The sequence below is a fragment of the Magnolia sinica genome, chromosome 2 (assembly GCF_029962835.1).
Source record: "Magnolia sinica isolate HGM2019 chromosome 2, MsV1, whole genome shotgun sequence".
NCBI lineage: Eukaryota > Viridiplantae > Streptophyta > Magnoliopsida > Magnoliales > Magnoliaceae > Magnolia > Magnolia sinica.
Window position 1 is genome coordinate 732,982 of NC_080574.1, and position 15,287 is coordinate 748,268.

The 15,287-nt window shown below is 40.2% G+C and overlaps 2 protein-coding genes across 3 annotated transcripts; one reads left to right on the forward strand and one right to left on the reverse strand.

Moving 5' to 3' along the window:
• On the forward strand, positions 1-7,400 carry LOC131231074 (anaphase-promoting complex subunit 10). 2 transcript variants are annotated; one of them, XM_058227176.1, is made up of 6 exons: positions 1-316; positions 402-462; positions 535-627; positions 791-861; positions 6,783-6,891; positions 6,971-7,400. In XM_058227176.1, the coding sequence occupies exons 1-6, from the start codon at positions 138-140 to the stop codon at positions 7,034-7,036; spliced, it is 579 nt and encodes a 192-aa protein (XP_058083159.1). In that variant the 5' UTR covers positions 1-137; the 3' UTR covers positions 7,037-7,400. The 2 variants fall into 2 exon arrangements, with proteins under 2 accessions (XP_058083159.1, XP_058083151.1); XM_058227168.1 differs by having other exon boundaries at positions 4-316; positions 6,783-6,887.
• Positions 7,401-11,301: 3,901 nt separating this feature from the next.
• On the reverse strand, positions 11,302-11,957 carry LOC131231085 (CBS domain-containing protein CBSX3, mitochondrial-like). The gene is made up of 3 exons (XM_058227183.1): positions 11,698-11,957; positions 11,555-11,615; positions 11,302-11,444 (listed from the first exon to the last, which is right to left on the reverse strand). Exons 1-3 carry the CDS (start codon positions 11,794-11,796, stop codon positions 11,302-11,304), a joined length of 303 nt encoding a protein of 100 aa, XP_058083166.1. The 5' UTR covers positions 11,797-11,957.
• Positions 11,958-15,287: the final 3,330 nt, after the last annotated feature.

Sequence of the window (15,287 nt, forward strand, 5' to 3'; positions counted from 1 at the left end):
TTCAGGGCCCACAATACTGCGCTCTCATTCTCTCTCCTGTCGGAGGCCATTCCCAGGTCGGCCCCACTCCAAAGATTCCAAACCCCAAAGAATTCAAACGGGGAAAACAACCATTCCATTGCTCTTCTGTCGATCAGATGGCGACGACAACGGAATCAGAAGGTGAGGAAGAAGGGAAGCTGGTGGGGAACGAGCATCTATTGGTGGAGGATGATCTTAGGGAGATGGGAAAGAAGGCAGTTTGGAGTGTAAGCTCTTGCAAGCCTGGCAATGGTGTCCATTCTCTCCGCGATGATAACCTTGACACCTACTGGCAGTTACTCCCATCCATTCCCCTTCTCTTTGTCTCTCTAACATTGATTTTATACTTGCAATCTCACTGTTTCTTTGCTTTGTTTCAGATCAGATGGTGCCCAGCCTCACCTTATCAACATCCAGTTCCAGAAAAAAGTCAAGCTCCAGGTACCATTTATTTTTCTCTTTTCTCTTTTTTCTATTATATCTTTGGTGAGTTTTTTTTTTTTTTTCCTTCAGTTGCTTGTACTCTATGTTGATTTCAAACTCGATGAGAGCTATACCCCAAGCAAGATTTCGATTCGAGCCGGGGATGGTTTCCACAACTTGAAGGTAAATCATATACCTTGCCTTTTACCAACAGGATTTATTTCGATGCCCTATTGATTAAACTGTATATTTGCAATTCAATTCGACTGTGCATTCAAATGCAGCCTAAACACTTTCAGGAAGTTTGGTGTTCATGCTGCACATCCCTCCTTTTTTCTTTTTCCAGGAGATAAAAACTGTGGAACTCGTGAAGCCAGTTGGGTGGGTTTATATATCCTTATCTGGAACTGATCCTCGGTAAGTCATATATCCTCATGGATTTTACATACAAAGATCCCTTTCCAAATATTCAGATATTCACATTATGCGTTCATATTAATATATGCCTGTTTTATTATTTTGGTTTGATCATTCTATCTCCTTATTAGATAGGATATCAATCTGATGCTGTTTAGTTTCATAAGTATGTGTCCTCTGTTCCAGAACCTTTTGGAAGCGAATTCATCTACATATCCTTTTTTATGGAATTGCATGCCCAACAGCATTTTAGATATGAGACTTGACAATATTGAAATTGTCTGAATCTTTATTCAAGACAAATATTTTAATCATCCAAATTCAAAGTTTGAGATATTTGTGCCTGAATTCCCCTTTCATGTGTTTAGTTTGCATGGACACTTGATACTGAGAATTAACACATCCAGAAGAAAATAAAGGTCAGGATCATGTCATGGGCTTTAATTTATTAGGAGTTTCTAGTGTGTCTAGGGATTATCTGTAAAGGTGCTGGTTGGTAGGGTGGAAAATAGGGCGGTGGATTGGGAACCTGCTTCTGGTGGGTTTTCTTAAGTAGAGCTCTGACAGCAATTCCTTGGGTAATTTGGGTTTGGCTAGAATGGGATTGGGGAGTGTCACTTTGGGCTTTTTGTTTGGAGTCACTAGGGCAATGTCTCTTAATTCCAAAGTCTCCATGAGGGACTTCTTGGAAAAAGGGTATCCACTTCTTAGATTTATGTGTTTTTTACTATGCAACTATTTTGTGAAACATTATGTCTTGGGCACACTTTGAACTAGGATCTGTAAATTTGCCACCTTTTAGGATTCACTCAAAGGTGTTGTGACACTTTAGGACTCTTCTGAATTTGGTTCCCTGAGGAAGGCATTATGGTTTTCTTTTCTGATGTTCCAAAATTTATCATTAGCGATACATTTCGATTCATGTTACATTTGTTTTTTTTTTTTTTGAAAATTAACTGCAATTTCTATTAAAGACCAGGAAAAACAAGAAGGAGGAGAACCCGCTGAGATAGCAGGCCTCACACCAATCAAAAAGGAGAAAATTTACAAGAGGACAAATTAACTACATTCGAGGCCCATTCAAATATAAATTGGTGCACCCTTTTAACTATGATCTCCACCGGATTTGACACATCCCGAAAGCATCTATTGTTTCTTTCTTCCCAGACTGCCCACCACACGGCTAGGAGAGCCATTCTCCACACCACAACCATTTCTTTAACCAGGGACACGCCATTCCAGGCTGCAAGCAAACGATCCGTTAACTGCAGAAAGGACTAAGAAACCGCAAATGAAGACAACAAAACTGACCAAACCTGACAGAAGAACGGGCAGTGGATGAATAGATGGTCGAGCGTTTCTTCATTCGCCATACAACAAAGACAAATGTTAGATATAATCATTCCCCTTTTCCTTAAATTGTCAACAGTAAGGACTTTCCTTCTCCCCACTAGCCACCCAAAAGCAGAAATCAGGGGAGGCACTTTGTACTTCCACACTTTAGCTGTCATGACCTCATCAGGTAACACTGATTTTCTGCCAATGCAAAGGTATAGAGATCTAACTGAAAACAGACCCTTCTTGTCCGGGCGCCAAACCAGCCTATCATTTTGAGTAGTATTAGGATACCACTTGCCGATACATCGGAGGATGGCCGCGAATTCCTCAATTTCCCAGTCGTGGAAATTCCTTCTAATTGGAGGATGCCACACCACTTCATTGCCGTGAAACGAGTAGCATTCAGCAACCGTAATGGAGCAATTGGAAGCTAGCCGAAATATGGAGGGGAAATCCTCCTTTAGCGCCGAAGAACCTATCCAAATATCTTCCCAAAATCTGGTATTGTCTCCTTTGCCTATAGAATGCCCGATCCTGTTGCGAACTTCCTTACTAGAGCGAAGCACCCCTATCCATAGAGAAGACGCTCTATAGGAGGACGAATCCTTGGACCACCAGCCATCAGGCGAGCGCCCATATTTACATTTGATTAGCTTGTTCCAAAGCACCCCTTCTTCAGTCCCGAGTCTCCACCACCACTTGCCTAATAAGGCTCGATTCATCACTTTAAGATTTCTAACCCCAGCCCCACCTTGTTGATATTGCTGGCACACCTCATTCCAATCGAGTAAATGAAATTTCTTCTTATCCTCCATCCCATGCCAAAGAAAGTCCCGTCGTAATTTTTCCAACGTCGCTAAAATCTTAGCCGGACACTTGAAGAGAGACATGAAATATAGCGGAAGGTTAGAAAGTGCTGCTTTTATCAAAGTAAGATGCCCACACCTAAAGATAGATATCTGCACTTCCACTTGGCTAAGTAAGATTCAAACCTCTCAATAACTTTGTCCCATAGAGCCAACGGGGGTTTGCCAGCACATAACGGAAGCCCAACAAAGGTTGTCGGAAGCGAATCTGTAGCACAACCAAAAAAATCAGCAAACACTTTCGCTTCAGCCGCATCCAAGTTGACACCAATCATCCTTGACTTAGACAGATTCACTTTGAGACCCGAGACCGCTTCGAAGCAACGAATAGAGGTGTGAAGATTACTAACTTTATTCAGATCTGCCTCACAAAATAAAAGGGTGTCATCAGCATATTGGATGTGGGAAATGGTGGAATCCGTACCTTTCACCTTGAACCCCCCAATAATACCTTCTCCCTGGCCTTTGCCTAACATTCTTAAAAGGGCCTTACCCACTATCAAAAATAAGAAGGGGGGTAGGGGATCTCATTGCCGCAAGCCCCTTAAACTCTTGAAAAAACCTTTAGGGGACCCATTAAGGATTATTGAGAAGTAAGCTGACCCGATGCATTCCTTCATCCAAGATATCCACTTGGTCCCAAACCCCAACCTACAAAGCATGTACAGGAGAAACTGCCAATCAATGTGATCATAGGCCTTCTCTAGGTCAAGCTTGTATAAGAGACCCTTATCACCAGAAATGTGACTTGAGTGAAGACATTCAGCAGTAATGATGGCGCTATCTATTATTTGTCTTCCCAGGATAAATGCACTTTGATTATGTGAGATAATCTTGTCTAACACCCCCTTCAAACGAGAAGCCAAGACTTTGGCCAAGATTTTATAAGGCCCGCCAAGGAAACTAATCGGCCTGTAGTCTTTCAGTGACTCCGCTCCCCGAATCTTTGGAACAAGCACAATAAAAGAAGCCCCCATCGATCTAGACAGCCTACCATTTATGAAGAACTCTTTGAAGAAAGCCATGAGGTCATCCTTTAACACATCCCAGAAATGCTGAAGTCTGGACAGCCCCCACTGATCGGCCATGCAGTCTTTCAGCAATTAATGTTACATTTGTTGTTGTTCTTCCTTCTTTTATATTCTTTTGCAACGTTTTCTGATTTCTTTTCTTTAAAGTTTTCAAGACTTGTTAGATGTTTGGGTTGTATTTGAAAGATTCTCAATATTAAAAGCCCTTTGAAAGGGGAAGCTACACAATTGACCTAGATTTCTGACTATGTGGGAGAGGGATTCCTGTGTCTCATCAGGAGGGAAAAGCTAAAGACGCTCATTGCAGAAGAACTCAGCAAGTGAAATAGCATTTCTGACCTTGTAAATAGAATAATCCCCCTCCCCCCTCCCCCCCCTGCAAAAGAAAGTTGGAAATGAATTTTTCAAAGGTTTTTGGAAGATCTGGCAAGGTGATGAAAGTCATTATCTCAAGGCTGAAGTGTTTGCTGGTGACCAAAGTTCACATTTGTTCGATCCGACGCCCCCTGGAGATGCAGAAACAACAATCTCTGAGATGCCAACTGCTATGTTTCCAATGGGAGATTGACTTTTCATAAGGCAATGTACATTTGGATGTTTTGCAAGGCAAGAAGTTGGGGGTCCAGAACTTTATGCCAATAGAAATCAATCACACATATTCGATAGGGAGTAAGCTCTTGAGCTCATTCTGATGTGGCTTGTTTTCCCATTGGGCTGTCCCAAGCTTTGGGGGAGAAATCCTATTGTGAAGTTCTAGTCTAATAGCAAGCTTTCAAGAGTAGCAGACCATGGGGGTGCCGCTGGGAGTGTAACTACCAGTGGGGGTAGATGTAGTGGGTTCCGGCGTATGTTTGGAAGCCGATAGGAGACATATTCACGCGATGCCCTCGTAAATGTAGATGTAGATGTGGAGGCCAGGAGACCCTCATTTGGAGTCAAGTAAATAAAAGAAAATAAAACAAATGTGTAGTAGAACTGCAGTTGAGAAGCTAGGTAAGGCAACAGCTAAGTCATTTGTACCTGCCAACATACCCTCAAATGCGGCAAACTCTGTGTACTAGCAAGTGGTAATCAATGCTACAACAGAAGCAAGCGAAGGAATTAATGCACCCACGGCTAGGGAGATCAGGGGGAAATGTACAGATGCAGAAAATGCGGATGTGAAAGCATACGTAGCTTCCTTTAGACTCGTATGGTAGGCCAGAGGATGCACGATTATATACGGTGGCTAGATTGGCCCAATCAAATGTAGCATGATCAACTTCAGAGGCCTAGAAGGTTATTTTCCAAATAATTTCCTGTTGCAAGAAGGAAATTTTGTGCCTGGTGGGTAATGGTATTCGAATCTAATTTTCATATGATCCCTGCTATAGTGAATCCCCCCTTTGGTTGGTGTTCCCCAAATTGGTCAAATTTGCCTTTGAAAGGAGTTACCCATTTTGCATTATTTATTATTTTAGGTGGTAGAGTGGTGTGGGCTCCCCTTTGTTGTAGTAACTTGCATGATAATGAATGGGAGGACATGTTATGACATTGGAGTTGTTGGAGGTAGAGCCCTTCTATGCTTGACAGGGATGGTTGGGAAGTTCAGTCTGTTCTTCAAATCCTTTTAGGTGTCATTCCATTCTCTTCTAACTCATTCCTCTCACGACCTGACAGAGTATACCATTATTCGGTCATGCAAGGGTCCACCTCCAGTTATTCCCCCCACTTGGCTAGCAGGGGGAAAAAAAAAAAACAAAAAAAACAAAAACAAAAAGCAAAGTGCTAACAGTTGATAACCTTTAGAAAGGACACAATCATACCTAACATGCATGTTATGTTGCCTTTAGGAAGCCGGTTCCATGGATCATTTATTCTTACACTATATTCTAGCAAGAGCAGTGTGGGAAAGATTCTTGCAGCTTTTGCAATGCTCTTAGGTAATCTGGCTTCAATTGACTCCTTTTTTTTATGTGGCACGGGTGTCTTTGGTCAGAAAAGGATCATTTTGTGGAGGCTTTCTTTGCTCGCTGTTCTTTGGTTGATCTGGGCAAAATCTAATAATAGGTGTTTTCAGAATTGTTCTAGTAGTACTGACAAGGTGTTTATTGTTTAGGAAGTCCAAACTGGACCTGGTTTCTTGCACTTTGATTCTTCAGCTGTTTGTAAATTGCTCTTTTGAGATTTTTGCTTCTCTTTGGTTTGGATGTTTGTAATGCCTGGGTTGAGATTTCTTAACTTCACTCTGCTCTTTTCTTCTTTCAGTAAAATTTCGTGAATTCTCTCAAAATAAATTAAAAAAAATCGTGTTGAAGTTTGAACTTGAAAGGTTGCTTTTGTTGAGACTGTGCCTTTAAGTCACTTGATGTTCTCACAGCCTTTTGTTTCATTAGGCTTAAGGAAATTAGTGTTTAGCGAGTTTGGTTCAGCATCAATTCATTAGTACTACAATTCCATGGGGGTTCTGGTCAGTTTAAAATCATTAAAAGTTTAAGACTGATTCTTTCAGTTGGCCCTCCATAGACAATTAGTATCATAAAAATTCCTGTTTTGAATGTTCGATTGACAAAGCAAGATTCTTAAAGCTGACCCCAAATATCTGGGACAAAGCTGCAATGATGATGTTAGGTATGTACTATAATACTACCTGAACATTCTGCTTTAGTTAGACAATATCCATAACTTTGCTTACTCCGTGTTTCAGAGAAGCATTTATCAATACATTCATGGTGCAACTTGCTGTGCTGTCCAACCACCTAAATGGGAGAGATACCCATGTGCGCCAGATCAAACTTTACGGACCCAGACCGTATGTCAGAATCCTCCAATTTTCTTGGTTGTTGTTGCACAGAGATCTTCCAACTGAAGCTTGTCTTTTATGTTCTGTTACAGGAATCCCATTCCCCATCAACCATTTCAGTTTACTTCAAGGGAGTTCATCACTTACTCTTCAGTTAGATGAGACATATTAGTGTTTAGTTACCAGAATCCCCAGAGTGATTGGTGACCAAAAGTAGAAATAATTCACCTTCTTCAAAAGTTCCCAGAAATCATGTGATTCCGAAGCAGCAGCATTGAAGATTCTGCTGTCTGTATATCAGAGGTATTCTTGGTCATTTGATTGGTACTATAAAGGATCTTTCTTTTCCCTCAGTCATACAAACTGTTGATCTATTGTAGCTGGTAATGTTGTCTATCTCCACAAAACTTTTGCAGGAACAGTTTTTTAATAGCTGTTTACTTATTAGCTCCGAAAAGTTGCTCTGTTTCTTCATATAGAATGTAATTTGGATGTCTAAGTTTGACCTGGAACCTTTACACATCTCATGACTACATAACAGGCAACCTAATTTTAAAAAGTTTGCTTGTCAAACACACATGTCAGACATGCTTGGTTCTTAATATATAATGTAATCTGCACGTGCTATTTTGACCTGGAAACTCTAACCATCCGAATGGCTTTATTACCAGGGAACTCTATGATTAAAAAGTTCCCCTGTTGAACACACATCTAACATGCTTGTCACGCACATCCTATGACTTCTACTTCTAGCTACTAGAACCTCAGTTCATTCTTTTTCTTTTGTGTCCTTTGTTCTTACTGCTAGGGTACTTACTTTTTTTGTGATTACCTATTTATCTAGGCATATCTTATCATGTTATAGTCTTACGAGTAAAAACTGATGCAGCAGCATACCTTTTCTTTTGATGTATATCGATTTATCTAGATACACATTATTTACATCTTATTCTTTTATCATCATCAGCAACAGCATCAGGAGAGCCTTGTCCTGGTTGTTTTGGGTCGGCTTTACAAATCATGTCTCGCTAATCAATCATAAGGACATATCCTCATAAGTAAACAAGCTTTCATATCCTTCTCACTACCTCAATCGAAGCCCTTTAAGGCCTTCCCCTCGACCTCATTTCAGGCCCTTCATCCCTAACCAAATTTCCCTTCCTTTTGTGTCTGATTTACAACTCATGCTTTTGTAATCATTCCTATCTGAGGACATCCTCAGTAAGTAAACAAGCTTTCATATTCTTCTCTCTACCTCTATCCAAGTCCTTTTAGGTCTTCCTCTTATCATCATTTCAGGTCCTTCTACTCTAATCAATCTTCCCTTCATGTTAGGTCGGCTTTACAAACCATGTTTTGCTAGTCAATTCTAAGGATATATTGTCAGTAAGTAAACAAGCTTCTGTTTTCTTCTCAGTACCTCATTCCGAGTCCTCTTGGGTGTTCCTCTCATACTCATTTTAGGCCCTTCAACTCCAATCAATGTTCCCCTCCATACTGGAGTCGGCTCTGGTTTTGTTGCACATGAACAAACCATCTCAGTCTACTCTCCATCATTTCTTCCCATCAAGATTGCTAGTCTGTGTATGATGACCTCATTCTTAACCTATCGTTGTCTTCACACACTTTCACCTCCACATTCTCATCTGCACAACACCCAAATCTCTGCTCATGCTGCTTTTTAACTGCTTAACATTTTGCCTCATATGGCATACTAGGTCCTTTTACTGCTTTATAAATTAAAATTTGTATACTTGTGTATCTTTCAATGTTATATTATTAACTTTACAACGAATCGTCATGCTTTTTATGGTTTCCTTGTTTGACACCTCATGTACATGTCTGATGTCTTAACCATCTGTATTTAAATTGTATTCCTTTATAGTCATTCAAAATATCATCTTGCATTGGGAATCTTGTTAACCTTTTCCAAGTTGTTCCTAAATTTAGTCCAATCAACTTGTGTCAATTGAGTAAGCCCCTTTCTATTGGTGGAGCTATTTTAACGAGTATATGGAATTTTAGTAGATGAACTCTTCTACCAAGGTACTGCTATTACTAAACCTGCTCACCCTCTAATCACTTGTCTACCGCCACGATCATCATTGACACTGCCATCTTAGCCTTTGCCCTGTTAATCTGGAGTCACATTTATATGTTAGATTGGCAAATATTTTACGATCGTCTTCCTATCAAACATCAGCCTTCCTCTTTCTTATCTTTTTTTGGAAGGTAAAGATTTTGTATTGAAACAAGAACCAAAGAATATAACCCGAAAAAGAAAGAGAAGAACCACCGATGTGAAGACCTTAGAAATAGTTTCTGGGTCAGAACCAGAGACATTATCATCTCTCTCCCCCCAAATGATCCAAAGATCAGCCTTCCTCTTGTATCTGGGCTCTTGGAAAAGGCTCAAATTAACACCACTGATACGCCAACACCGTCCCAACCAGTGTTGACCTCCAAACCAACTACTACATGCAGGCCCCAAAAAGCAAGCAATCATAGTAGGGTCATGGAGGGGCAGTTTGTAGACAAGCCGTTAAGCCCGAAGCACCTGCATAGATGAAGGGTTATGCTCTAATAGCTGGCACCACAAAGTAGCAGGGAACTGACTGGTACATAATTCCCAAAACTGCCCATATGCCAACATGCTCTCATCCCATGCTACACCGTAGAGCAACTATTTTGTGCTACCCATGAAGGGGAATCTGTGAACAGTTTATTTCTAGAGCATGCGGTCCAGACATGCCTGCTGACACAGTCTAGATCATACTAACACATTCATGGCTTCATCTTTGTTAGGCATCCCTTCTACCACAATGACTCATTAAATCCACCTTTAGCTCCAATTTTGTATTATTTGCAATTATCTGGTATGCGTTTTGAATTCTGTATACTTTAGGTGCCATTTGAATGAGTGCATAAATCACTTGTGGATGTCCATGTCCAGGATTTACATCCTGGATATTGACATCCATGTATGCGTTTGGACACATGGGCAGGATTTAAATCCTGGATATTGACATCCATATGTGTTTGGACGCATGGGCAGGGCTGTCCATGGATGTTTCTGTTTTGCATTTGGATGACACCTGTTGGACAATCTTTTCCTGGAAGAGGGCTGCACGAGCATGTATTGAACAGCTTCTCCCAAAAACAAAAAAGAACCAAGAAAAAAGAGCATATATTGAAGAGGTGAGCTGTGGGACATACCAATATGGCAAACATGCACGAGACTTGAACCCTATAATAAGTTGGTTCTAATATGTGAACATGCGCGCGCGCACTTGAAACCTATAATAAGTTGGTTCTAATATGCGAACATGCTCTCTCTTGAAATCCACTCCATGTAGTGTTGGGTATTGGTTGCATGTGGAGTATGGTTGCAATCATTGTTTCAAATAGCGAAAAGTGTGTGGTGTAGCATTCACCCCTCTAAAGCGTGAGGCATCAGCTAAATAGCATGTAACATAAGCTACACGCTACTTCTAGATTTTTAATCAAGGTTGCACTTGATTGTACTAATTTCATGATATTCTGCGCCAAATTAAACTGATTAATAATGAATGTTAATAAAATTCATGATATTTGGTGGAACCAAACACAACCTAAAGTAATAGGAAAGGGCAATGATTAAATATTAAGGTAAAAAAGAGCAGCGAAACTGATTTAGTACTGTTACTTGCATTATTTTACGAAAATGCAGCAAATCGTTGAAAACATGAATTGATTTTAATGTTGTAATGAAAAATAACTTGCAATGTAAGCGTGTAGTGTAGTAGCATATACAAATTGTCATGTAGCATATGCTACACGTGACTTGAGCTATTTTCATGAGCTATGTAGCGTTGAGGCTAAGCTACGCTACGCTACATAGTGTAGCTATTTAAAACACTAGTTGCAATTGAGGATGTGGAGCAGAGAACTTCTTCTCCTCCTCCTCCTTTCTCTTCCTTTTTTGTTTTGGATAACCTTATCTTGGGTAGCTGCATTCAAAGTCTCCCCTCAGCATAATTTTCAATTTTTTGAACAACCTTATCCAAATGGGCAAGGTTATCTTAAGTGAGTGCAGCATGTCCAAATGCAATGCCTCCTTGGATAAGGCTATCCTGGTCTTTCTTTTTCTTATTCTTCTTTTTCTTTTTCATTTTGTTGAGATTTTCTTTCCTACTCTTGCTCCTTTCCGTGAATGTGATTGTAATCTTGGGCAAGTAGTTCAGTAGTGGTACAGCATTTGTAATTGCTGAGTGTCCAACAACAAATTTTCCAATGTGCATTTATGGGAATCTTGGATAAGAAAGTAAGTTGACTTTGTACTTATACATGTCTCTTCACTATCTTCAAGCAAAGATGTGAAATGTATTCAAGCTTTAAAGCACCTCATACAATAGTAAAAGAAGTAATTTTGCATTAACTAGTTCTAGTAGTAATCCCCTCTGATTAACTCATTCAAATGCTTCACCTCCTCATGCTGCTGCTCTACCACTGTTCTAACAGCTTCCACAATCGAGATCAATCCCACCACCTTTGCATCTATTACTGGCACATGCCGAATGCGTTTGTCTGCAAATACCAGGTACTGTTATTGATTCCCTTGTGTGCATTTTGAGCACTAAGCAGCAACTAAAATTGTCAAATCCAAAACTCAGCTGTCAGCGTGGCCTTTAATTTACCTGTCATCAATTGCATCGCTTGCATAATGTTTGTATCAGAGGTCACTGTGACTTGCTTGTTCTGTGAAAGACAACTTGAAATCATTATAGCAGAATGAGAAAGGGAGAAATCTAGTCTTATGGAAATGATTGAGACAGTCAACCTCATTGGTCATAATTTCTCCAACTTCAGTGGATTTGGAGGAACTTCCCTGCACTATTATCTTCCTTAGGTAGTCCGTTTTCGCATTCAGTACAGCCATTTCAGACACACTAGGATTTTCAGTTGTCTATGTTTTCTGTACTCTATGATCCACAACTGGTCAAGGAAATTTGCAGCAGAAAGCAAAATTTGGATTGCTTGATGTTATCCATGCAAGTATCAGTACAGACATTGAGGATTCATTTTTGAAGAAATAACCAATTTCTGAATATAGTATTAGATGGTAAAATCGTAAGAGGGACATATTGATTAATCATAAAATCAGGTCACTAATCTTAAGTTCTTAAAGTTTGTTACGTAGATAATTATAATAATATGTTCTTAAAAGTATTGTCAAACAAGATGTGGCAAATGAGCTAGATCCAACCTTTCAGGTCGTATTTTGGTCAACTTACAACACCCCATGGTGTTTTCGTGTAGTAATGAGCTATATAGCTATATGGAGTATCCAGATCAATCAAACATGGGAAGTGTCGACCTTTTCGGGCTGTTTGGATTGGGGGATTCGAATGACCTAGATATTTCAATACCTGAGTATTGTAATTGCTTGGAATTATCATCCTTGTGTTTGGATAACATTTTGGAGTTGGTGTCATAATTTCTATAATTGGAATACCTGTGTTTAGTTCAGTTACAAGTTTGAAATTAGGTTTGGGATTGATCATTCTATAAAATGGTCTACTCATTATCTAGACCATCCATCATGTGGGTACCCCACTAGGTTGCCCACCCCTCTTAGCAGATCACATTTGTCTGATGATCCTAAATGGATGGCTGGGGTAAGGGACGGTCGATATCAATCATACTACAAACAGTACGCTCATCGATATGACCATCCATCATGTGAGCCTCGCCCTAGATTCCCCATCCCTCTCAAAACTCACTTTGGTTGGATGATCTTAATCTTCCAATCAATTTCTTGGAAATGAAAAGTCATATTATCATACTACAAATGGTCCAGTCATAGGTCTAGACCATCCATCATGTGGGCCCCACTCTTAATTGGCCATCCCTATCCAAAAAGTCACTTTGGTCGAATGATCATAGCCGTGCATTATTCATTTGGCATAGCTCACGGTGTGTTACTAATCCCACTTATAGTTCATGATATTCTAGTTGATATCTCTGTCTCTGTGTATGTTTCATGACCCTACCTATAGAATCATGACTGAAAATTCAATTAAAAAATAATGATAACATGGTTTAATTTTCATATATTAAAAACAATGGACAACTGGTATTATTAGAAGTCAGTCCCATAGAAAATTCATCTGAGCATTTAATAACTAAAACAAGTTTTATAGTGACTCGGTTAATCCCCAGGTTAGGTATACTTTCCACAGTTTGTCTTCTAGTAAATGTTAATTTCCGTTTGTTTTAAATTGGGTTACTTTCGTTTTATTGCTTGTTATTTTTTTAATTGAATTTCTTTGTTTTTAATTGTCTGTCAAAATTTTCCTTTCTACTTTTACATACGACCTTTTCTTTCTGCTAACATTTCACATCGGTAGAACATTTGATCAGAGAAAAGGTGAGCTACACTATTATAATAAATTGGTGTCGAAATCAGGTTGTTTCAATTGTTGTGTGGGGACACGTGAATGCTACGGTCATGCCATAAGTTGGACATTTATTTTTACTGTGTCCTACTCAGTGGGCGGATCCACCTAATTTTTGTACCAGGTAATTACCATGAGGTGTCTCACCTTCTTCATGGATTGGATACTGTACAAATGTGACATGTCAGCCAAAAAAAAAAGGGTGTGTGAAAAAGTTAACATACGCCGCTAGGTGCAATCAATTCTCATTTGAAATGGAGGATGGGCGAAATGCAAGGTGGTTTGTAATCTGGCACCAAAATGCCCAGAGCTCGTTAGATGCGCTTGGACACACATTTGGACTACCATGGTACATTAAGTTCCACTTACAAAGCTTTGTATGTGATCCGGACTCGTAAAATAATTTACAGCAGGATCCTCAGAATTTTAAGCTAATGGGCATGACTTTCATGCAAGCATATAGCTGGAAAGGGCCATTCAAATCGAGGTTTGGCGAGCATCCTACCTTTCTTGGCAGGGGACAAGGACCAAACAGGCAAACACATGGTCCCGAATTTGATTGAATGAGCAAGTTAAGCATTACCAAAACAAGTCCGGAAATGATGAAATGAAAAATACATAATTGCATTGTTTTTTTTTTTTTTTTTTTTTTTTTTTTAAATCGCGTCTCATGACAGAAGGATTACCAGCGCACAAGCGCGAGGAGATGAAACCAACCATCAATGGCATGTTAAAAGAGATATGGGACTTGAGACTGGTTCATTATACAGTTGTGTAGGTTAAGGTTAACCTACATGTCTACATCAACATAGGTAAGGAATGTATGCCCCTCCTCTCTTCAATTATTACAGCTTTACCTCTGAAATTTGACAGGGCTTTTAGAAGGTTGAAATGGGGCCACTTGCATTAACTGTGTTGATAGACATCATCCATCAGTTTTCCCATCTCCCTTTTCACCATTGGACAAGGTAAATCGAAGTGGTGGTAGGTTATAGAAAGTGTCATTGAATGTCTACTATTGAAAGGGTCGCGGTGCAACGCAGGGTTGATAAATGTTGTCGGTGTGGATCGGTGTCAGTTGGTATGTGTTGGTAGAGGTGTACACGAGCCGAGCTAGCTCGGTTAGCTCTCTCAACTCGACTCGAAAAAGCTCGATTCGACTCGGATTGAACCAGTTCGGTGACTCGGTTACTTTGATATTGATGTTGCTTACCAAGTGTTTGATGAAATGACCCAATAAAGTGTGGTTGGTGGCAAGGAAGGTATGTATATGAAACCAATACCCTTTTTTTCTTGATTTTTATGTTGCTTAGAAGGTGTTTGATAAAATACTGTAAAAACCATTGTTGTTGTCTTAAATACAGTGAGATTTTGAAGGTGCAGTCCAGGTGTTTGTGAAAATGCTGCACGGGCGAACTCGGCTCGATCTTGACTCGAACTCGCTCGAGCTGCTGACCAAACCGAGCCGAGCTGGCCAGTCAAGCTCGAGGACCGAGCTGAGCCAAGTTTGAGCTGAGGTCAACTAGTGACCAAGCCGAGGCCAGCTCGACTCAGTTGACTAGATGTACACCCCTATGTGTTCGAGTCACTCCTATGTGTTGGTGTGGGGTTTGAGTGTCCAGAGTCTCCGTATCTTAAAATAACGTATTCTTAGGTGGATAATTCATAGTTCGGTGAAGGAGTTTAACTTGCATTCAAAGGAGATGGGGTGCAACTCGGAGTCGATCGGTGTTGTTGGAGGGGTTTGGTGTCAGTTGGTCGGTCGGTTTATGTCAATGTGGGGTTTTAGTGTGTCCAAAGTCTTCGTACCATAAGATAACGTTTTCACAAGTGGATACACACCGATTCTTAGTTCGGTGAAGGAATTCGACATGCCTTCGAAGGGATTGTGCAACTCGGAGTCGATCAGTGTTCCCAAAGGGGTTCAGTGTCGGTTGGTGTGTGTCGGCGTGGGGTTCGAGTGTGTCCGGAG